The sequence below is a fragment of the Perna viridis genome, chromosome 8 (assembly GCF_037379345.1).
Source record: "Perna viridis isolate PV_CMFRI_1.1 ecotype Kerala chromosome 8, ASM3737934v1, whole genome shotgun sequence".
In the NCBI taxonomy this organism is placed as follows: domain Eukaryota; kingdom Metazoa; phylum Mollusca; class Bivalvia; order Mytilida; family Mytilidae; genus Perna; species Perna viridis.
The window spans coordinates 43,464,980-43,474,540 of NC_142452.1; the positions used below are offsets into that span (position 1 = coordinate 43,464,980).

General features: G+C 33.0%; 1 protein-coding gene across 1 annotated transcript; it reads left to right on the plus strand.

The window, feature by feature from the left end:
- The first annotated feature begins 4,469 nt into the window (after positions 1-4,469).
- On the plus strand, positions 4,470-6,128 carry LOC148610646 (uncharacterized). The gene is made up of 2 exons (XM_088595875.1): positions 4,470-4,552; positions 4,865-6,128. Exons 1-2 carry the CDS (start codon positions 4,519-4,521, stop codon positions 5,953-5,955), a joined length of 1,125 nt encoding a protein of 374 aa, XP_088452001.1. The 5' UTR covers positions 4,470-4,518; the 3' UTR covers positions 5,956-6,128.
- The last annotated feature ends 3,433 nt before the right edge of the window (positions 6,129-9,561 follow it).

Consider the following 9,561-nt stretch of genomic DNA (forward strand, 5'->3'; position numbering starts at 1 on the left):
TTCGTGTGGACTTTAAAGCTAAATACTTTTTTCCATAAAACTGTAACAATTTACATAATTACTAGTGTTATTGTTTTTTCATCTTACGGAGTGAGATTTGTATTACATAAACCACTATAATGTAGTATATTTGTCAAGCATGAAACACATCTAGAAAGAACATTAAAAATTTGTACGTACCTTAATTCTATAGATGTTATAAGCTATTTTTGTCTACAATTGAAATTCGAAATTTATATAAACGTGACAAACGCTTTACAAGATCAATTGAATCATAACGAAATAAACAAAAAATATAATGATATTTAATGCGCAGTAAATTAGCAGATAAGCAAGATAACAAGGAAATTCTTTGAATTAGCCTGATGAAAAACATGCATTTGTGGTAGCCTCTGTGGGAATAATGCAGTATTGGAAACAGTATCAGAAAACCCAAACAAAAATTTTAGGCGTTGATAAAATATACAAGTACCATAGACGCGAAAATGTTATGACTGTAACAATAATTGTCAATGTAGATAAGTTGATTCCAAACAGATTGGCATTTTCGAGACGTTGTTGCTGCCAAATTTTTAGTAACGTTGTCATATATTGTCGACAAAAAATTGTCTTCATCTTTATCATAGCTGAAGGTAGATGTGGTCTAATTCTTGTTAGGTAACATGTTCAAAGGTTTGTGTTCAGGATTCTCATTTATTTCTTATTCAGCGATTTAATTAGATGTTTAATTAATATTTCTTGTAATGATTTTCTTATTTTTCATAGCTTTGCCTCCAGTTCCAACCTTTCAATGTGTAAGTGTATTTTTGTATAAACCAGGCAAAAGGTGAAAAATCAGAAATATGTATGTCAAACCCCAACGATCTGACAATATAATGTATTCTGTATTGCAAATATCATTATTTAATCTCTGTATCATTAGATTTGAAATATTCAGTGCTTTTAAATGAAATTAAAACACAGTTAACAAAACTGATATGCAAAGTCTTGTTATTTCCTTGAATATGATGGTACACAGTGTCAAATTAAACTTTTAATGTTTTACCACGTGTCATGCACTATTTGGTTCTTACAAAGATTAACGCTTAAATCAAATAATACAGCATCATTATTTGAATTTGTTTTCAAAACATATTTTGGCAAAAATTTAAAAACATGATACTTCCAATTTCGATATGACTGTATGAATGCAAGGGCAAAAAAGGGAACCCAGATTCTAGCGAAAATCAAAAGAATGCAATCCAGGAATGAAGACTAGTCAGGGAAAACAGACACACGCACCATTCGTAAAATATCGAATCTTTAAAGAAAATTCCGATACATAAAATGTCGTTCTTTACGTGCTGTCCTACTGCTCAACAGTCTAGTGCTGAAAAGTATGTATGACTTGAGGATGTTCGGCTTACAAAAAATGAGAACTCGATAGAAATTTAATGCTGCGTATTCATCAACAGAGTAATCAAGGGAACAAAGGTTATTGGGTAATCAAAAGAATGCAATCCAGGGACAAAGACCAGACATGGAAACAGACATACACAACAAAGAACATAAAGTTACTAACATCATACATACAAAGTAACAAAAGTAAATGAGCAACTCGGACTCCACTAAAAACCGGGAGCATGGACCAGGTGCACCGGTAGGATAAGCGTCTTATGCTTTTCTAGAAATACCCGCCACAGGAATATTGTACCTCTATGCATTATAATCTCACTTAAATCAATACTAACGCTTTTACGATATGCAATGATTTCTTCTGTTTCACATGTGTATAAAATTCAATGAATCTACATGTGAACCACTGACGTAGGCTTTCTTTAAACTGTACTTGTGTGTTTCAATTTTATGCATACTAAATAGACCATTCATAGGGTAAATATAAACATTTAACGTAATAAACATTAAATCCATAAGGTATGTACAAACACAAATATGATGGAAGGATGTTTTATTTGGGTCATGTCTCCATTAAAACAGAAGACCATGTTATCGTGCAAATCATAAATATCGAAACTGATCTGTTAAATGTTCATACAAATTAAATTTAAAAAAGTTTAAAAATTTCCTTTTCTTAACTAATTAATCGCTATTTCTGATAATTGAATACAAATTCCCATCACTTGTGGGCACCACCATGATCGTTTCAGCTGTGACGTCACAAAGTCGGTTTGTAAAATGCAAGTAAATAGGTAATTGATTATAATGTCCGAAATAAGCGCGAATTAGGAACTTTTTCCTATAATTTCAACCCAAAATATGCAGAAGTGATTGAGAAATAACGTGTACGCAAATTGCAAACAGAAAATTTGAATTTATCTATTTTATCATATCTGTAGTCGTAAAATGGACTAGACAGTATGTTTTAGTGATAAGAAAAACAATTTCTTAGAAATATTTACAACATATTCTTTGTTTACACATAATATGTGCAGTACTTGTAGCAGTTCAGTCCAAACCGACTTAGTAACGTCACGATTTAAATGGAAGCTATCGATAAAAATAAATAAAGTTTGCTTATGGTTTTCATTCATATTGAAGAGCAAGATGGCTATCCACATATATTTCAAAGATTTCGATTTTTGCGTAGCTTTGTGCATTTTACAAAAGTGCATTTGGCATTAAAGGTTATTTACTTTTTATTTACTTGTGTATGATTTATCGTAAGAGCCTGACTTAATTCTTTCCCTTTAATTATGATCGTCTAGAATCATCATACAATTTTATTTTTCTTACTTTGTGATTAAAATCATATAATTGGAACTCTATATCAGACTATGCTCAACTATAGTTATTTTATCAGTTGCACAGTGTTTTTCAATACAAATTGATCTACTGGATAAGCAAACTAAGATTGACAGTAAAGAAATTCACACTATTTCTTGCAAACAAGTTTTCTTCCTAATTGACCAAAGTTTATTCGTAAACTTTTTGGGACATTGTAGATGTTTTTTAAAAATTAAATCCGAATCCGAATAGGTTGTCACAATTTACATGTAGAAAAAATTAAAGCTTCAAGAATTGTTTTGTAAGTCGATCAGTTGAAGACTTTTTTGTGTATTCATACTTATAACATTTCATTTAATTAAGAAGGAATTAGGCAATAGTGAATTCACGTTTAGGTGTTCAGCTTAATATTTAAAGATATTTTGTACCGAATAGCAGATTATGCTACAAAGCAAGTCTTTGTTTAACAGCAAAATGTGTGATGTACTCAAATCCACCCAAAACATCATAAGTACATAAAATAGGTGCATTCTATGTTTTATTGTTCAAACTTCCCGATTATATATGAAAAAACTCATTTTTATATTTTGCAAAGATTACATTCTTCTGAATGGTTCATGTTGTGGCAAGATGTCTTTTGTGTAGAGTTTATTTTGAACAAAATTTTACCTGCCGGAGTCAATTATATCGAAAACGACAATGTCTAGTATTTATATGATCGATCATGAATGAAGAAAAGGCACATCGAATGCACCGGAGGTTTCATTCATTTTTCCCCCAAATTGGATGATAAAATCCAGCTTTTTTATTTAACATATTACATCTGTGTAACTTTTGTATGCTTTCAGTTTAAAGGAGTATGTTCAGAAAATATCAAAATCAGCCCCAAAAACTAAAGTATTTCAAATAAATTTGAAAATTGCATAATTTACTAGTTGAATATGTGACTTTCGTTAAAAACAAATTTTCATTGCTGTTAATGCATGTATTGCACTAAAATTGTTGAGGTAAATAACGCAAAATTTGAAAATCTCGCCGAATTGTATTAAAATAGCTTATTTTATGAGACATTTTTATGTAGAAAATGTAAAACACATTTATCGAACTCTTTGATATTTCTACAAAAAGCCTTTTGTACCATTACAACTCCTGACAAACGATACTGTTGTTCAAAGCTTGCGCTCTCTATCTTTGGATTAAAAAACTACCCATAATTCTTACATTTTTGTAACAATCCTCCGAAAACTGTGTAGATGTAGAGTTTTGTGCCCTTCTTATGAAAAAAATATCGCACCACAGCATGTATTTTCTGTATATTAGTATTCAAATAGTGTTTTAGCTTTAAAATAGGCAAATGGTAAATTTCAAAAAGTAAGTTGAAATTTTGGCAAGATAGTAGGCCAGAAACTAGTGAATTTACCCCTTTGAAACATATATAGGATAAACATTTAATATGACATGACAATCGTTTTATCGAATTATAAAGGTGCAGCAAGCTTAATATAACATCATAATGAATTACAAAAAGGGTCAACCGTACGACAATAAAATAAATTGGTAATTTTTAAAAGACGTTACGACCTGGTGCATGTAGATGGCAAAAGGCAATATGAAACAAATGTTCCTGTTACGATTTTTCCAAGAAGGATGTGGTTTTAAATTTCCTTGAAATTAACTGTTATTTTTTTATCATGATAGGGTCCAATTTCAACTTGTTTTTGTTTAGTGAATATGGTATAAATAATCGCAAAATCATTTCCTTTCGTTCGTTTTTGATATTATTTAGCGTCTTCAATGAAGGTCGTTGGTGTTAGTGCATTGACATTTGGTAAGAAATAAGGTGTATAATGTTTTACCTCCAATTATTCACATTTATTTTACAGTATTGTAAAGTTAAAATGATCAACACATAAGTTTAATAGTTCAAGTTATATTGAATTTGCATTGTGATTGATTTAATTTGTAGCAATGTAAAAATGTTAGTTTCATATTTTCCGTAAATTCAAAAGTTTTAACGTGCATATATATACCTTCAAAATATTTTCGATTATCTACTTGTTTAAACAAAACCAAAATGCAATTGCACGAATCTATGAATATATTCATAAATATCTATCAACTAATAATACTTGTCTTTCAGTTCTAATTGCAAATATTGGAGCATACCATGCCCATGGATCGTCGAAAATTGATTTGTATGGGAGACTGAGAAGGAGACGCCAGGCTCTCGCTGTCAAGGCAGCATCGAATGTTGATTTAGAAGACGGACTTAGAAAAAAGCGTCGGGTTCTCGCTGTCCACGAAACTTCGAATGTTGATTTTGATGGTGGACTGAGAAGGAGACGTCAAGCTCTCGCTGTCAAAGCAGCATCGAATGTTGATTTAGAAGACGGACTTAGAAAAAAGCGTCGGGTTCTCGCTGTCCACGAAACTTCGAATGTTGATTTTGATGGTGGACTGAGAAGGAGACGTCAAGCTCTCGCTGTCAAAGCAGCATCGAATGTTGATTTAGAAGACGGACTTAGAAAAAAGCGTCGGGTTCTCGCTGTCCACGAAACTTCGAATGTTGATTTTGATGGTGGACTGAGAAGGAGACGTCAAGCTCTCGCTGTCAAAGCAGCATCAAATGTTGATCTAGAAGACGGACTTAGAAAAAAGCGTCGGGTTCTCGCTGTCCACGAAACTTCGAATGTTGATTTTGATGGTGGACTGAGAAGGAGACGTCAAGCTCTCGCTGTCAAAGCAGCATCAAATGTTGATCTAGAAGACGGACTTAGAAAAAAGCGTCGGGCTCTCGCTGTCCAGGAAACTTCGAATGTTGATTTTGATGGTGGACTGAGAAGGAGACGTCAAGCTCTTGCTGTCAAAGCAGCATCGAATGTTGATTTAGAAGACGGACTTAGAAAAAAGCGTCGGGTTCTCGCTGTCCAGGAAACTTCGAATGTTGATTTTGATGGTGGACTGAGAAGGAGACGTCAAGCTCTCGCTGTCAAAGCAGCATCGAATGTTGATTTAGAAGACGGACTAAGAAAGAAACGCCAAGCTCTTGCTGTCAGAGCGACGTCAAATGTTGATTTGGAAGAAGGACTAAGAAGGAGACGTGAGGCTCTTGCTGTCCACGAAGCATCAAATGTTAATTTTGACGGTGGGCTAAGAAAGAGACGTCAAGCTTTCGCTGTCAAAGCAGCATCGAATGTTGATTTGGAAGACGGACTTGGAAATAGTCGCTAACGTTTGTTAAAAAAAATCATCAATTTTTTTTAAAGTAAACTTGGAACGAAGAAGGTTTATGCATATGTCTGTTATGCAATGAAAATGTAAAGCCGTGGTTTTCCTTGTTATATTTTAGCTTCTTGAAGATAAAATATTCACATGAGGTCATTTTAACAGACCAATATTATGTTTATTATTGGTATATGAAAAGACGTTTGCATCTGTTTTCCAACATATGATTGCATTGTTAAATCGGTATTTAAAATAACACTGACGGTTTTGAGTAGTGAAATGCCGAAATTCTGTAAAACTTGATAATAAGGCAAAACCAGATTTACGAAAATGTTAGAAACCATAAAAATTCATTTTTTTATATTTTGAATTATTGTATGGTCCATAGTTTTCATATATAAATATTGTAAAAAAGTAAAGAAAGACCACCTTCCCAAAATAACCTTAATTCAAAATTCATTGAATTTAAAGATAACTCCATGACAGTATATTGAGACAACCCAATAAAGGAAAGTTTATCAAAGGGAATCATAAATCTGTGCTTTTCTCTTTTGGTCTCTTTACGATGATTGTGATTTACCGTTTATGTACTGGATTCCTAAAATCCACAAGAATCCATACAAACAATGTTAAATAGATGGATCTGCAAAATGTACCACCTAACCTCTTTCACAACTTTAAACTTCTATACTCACAGCTGTCAAAGAGGGTCTGCAGTCCTATCACAACGCTTGTTACTCCCGTAGTGGTATTAATTTAATGTTGATCCTGAAAAAAATCGAAATATCTTTCGAAGACAATCGGTTCAAGACTATTATTAGAATATAATAGCATTAAAACCAATGATTTTGCAACACTGTATGCTTCTTTTCCCCATACTCGGTTACAATCCTGACTTTAAATCATGATACATCGCTGTTTTTCCGAACAAGATGGTACAGGTACCTTGTTCTTGGTTGAGATCCCTCATACTCTGTAAGAAATAATTCCAAATCATTTTCCAAAATATACAGATGTTTACAAAATGCTGGAATGTTGAGTTCATTTGCGCCGTGAAAACTGACGTGTTCAACGTGTCATAGTTTTCCTTTCCTCTTTCGTCTAACTCGGGCTTGACTTTTTATGAGCAACTTGGCAGGTGTTTCTAGAAAAGCAGAGGACGCTCACCCTTCCGGTGCACCTGGTCCATGCTCCCAGTGGATTCTGAGTTGCTCATTTGCTTTTGTAACTTTTTATGTTTGATTTTAGTTGCTTTATGTTCTTTAAAGTGTGTGTCTGTTTTCTATGTCACGGCTTCGTCCCTTGTTTGCATTCTTTTGATTGCCGCTCTGACCTTGGGACCCTTGATTATACTCTTTCGACATGCATAGTTCTAAGGAATAATCAATAGAACCAAGATTTTAGCGCAAATTAAAGAATGAATTTTAAGGATAGAGTCTAGAACTTGAGAACAGAAACAACAAAGAACATGAAATAACCAAAACAACTAGCATTAAGGAATAAAATTAAATGAGTAACATGGACTACTTAAAACTGGGAGTATGAATCAGGTGCACTAAAAGGACAAAACTTCACTTAAAATTAAAAGAAAAACGACAAGTTTGCTGATAAAATGTCGCGACTTGGATAGACAAAAGAGGAAAGGAAAACTATAACAAGTAAACAAATGTAATGTGTTTTAATGGTGGAGATGGATACAATGTAACGATCCACGTGTTGTTGTCGATATAAAACCTTCCGTAGTGATGATTGCAATATTGTAATACCATGAACCTGTTTCGGAACCCTTATTTCAAGAAATCCAGCACGGCACACATAGGCAAGGTCAGGCATAAAGTATGAGTTGTTATATGAAAAATTTACATGCAGTAGCTGAAGGACTATGGCAACAATTGAAAGGAAAAAAATGAGAAGACATCGCGTTTGTGGTATACATTTATGCAGTTTGGTCTTGGTTGTAGATCAAAATATGAGGATGTCTTCACAATATCGGTAGTGTTCTTTATGTCAAGTTTTGAGGGGTAGATTTGATGTATGATTTTTAAACACAATACGTTACCTATATGGTGGCAACGGTGATCAACAGAGATACGGTTAAACGATTTTCCTTCTTTTGGATCAGATCAACTATAAAGTCAGACATATATGAGCACAGTAATATGCCAGAGAGTAAAATAAGTCGTAAGTTATGACGTGCCAGAATATGCCAGAGATCCTTTTCACAAAGAATTGTAAGAGTAAAATTAGTCGTAAGTTATGACGTCATAGTAAATAAAGTAGTTTGACGTCATAACTTAAGACTGATTTTACTCTTAGGATTTTTTTCTGAAAAGGGCCACAGGATAGCAGAGCACAATTTGTAAATATTGGAAGCCGACCATCTTTTAAAAAACTAATCCACCACACCGGACAAATATCTTATCAATAAAAAATTTCAACGTTTTGACATCATCTTTAGTATATTTTAAAGATGATTATTAATCTGCATGTACAAAAAAAATGGTGAATCTCTATGAAGTACTACGTATGTATATCTAGGTGTTCCGTAGGTTTTGGTACATTTGTAACAACGATGTAAATGTATAAGGATTTTTCGTCGGGATTTCAAAAGAGTATTGGAAAAAGTAGTAAATAGGGTTTCAACAAAAATCATAGGTCTTGATACTGTTATATCCCAATAACAATTAAGCGTTGAGAATTTCCAGAAGATCGTTCAAATCTCGCAAGATCCATATAGAATTAATTATGGATTTAATATTTTTTGAAATTTATGGAGTGTAGTTTACGGTATTTAGGACCTTTAATAAGGACTGTACTGAGCAAGTCGTACTTTAGAATGTATAAATCTTTAATGACGTACTCGATCTATATTTAAATCTAGATATTTGCATGCGTGACAGGTTTGTGGAAAAATAAAGGAATATGATTCTCTATTCACGTTGGTTTACTTGTGCAGATTTGATATGCACTTCATCCAGAGTTATGAAACACAAGTGAAATAAACGTCGTGTAGGACTATTTAAGTGTACGTTCTAAAAGATCATTGGTTGAATGTATGGTTCGATAACTTAGTAAAGAAAATATTTGAAATAATGAAGTATATTTATTCTTCGGATTATTGATATGAATTCAGAAATTAAAATGACTACCGTTATTCAGCACGCATTACAAGTTTCCTATCTGTTTTACATTATTTCTAAACTTCAAAACTGTTTCTACCGACTGATGCAGCTTTACACGATCGAACCGGTTAACCCAGTTTACCAAGGCCAGGAAACATGTACTCCGGACTGATAAGACCAGTAAAAACCATCATAGTAAGTGACAGTGAGAGCACAACAGAATTCACTTTGTTCAACACATTATGGGAAAATTAGCTAATATACACGAAAATGTCTGAAAATCCCTCGGTGTTCTACCAATGTAAAGTTGCAAAATGTTCTTCGTTATACAAAAAATCATAACATTATTTTAGATCAATCGTGTTGTAATTTTAAAAGTCTTTTTCTTCTGGAATAAACTTAAAATATGACAAAACTCTTATGAAAACTGGTGTTAAAAATATTGGTTACAAAGCTAAGTAATGTCCATTTATAAATGGCTGTGATGCTA

Bases quoted from the DNA above. Each gene is read 5' to 3' on its own strand.
- LOC148610646 (XM_088595875.1), top strand. From the start codon at position 4,519: ATGAAGGTCGTTGGTGTTAGTGCATTGACATTTG. The intron at 4,553-4,864 runs GTAAGAAATAAG...CTTGTCTTTCAG, and splicing joins TGTTAGTGCATTGACATTTG to TTCTAATTGCAAATATTGGA.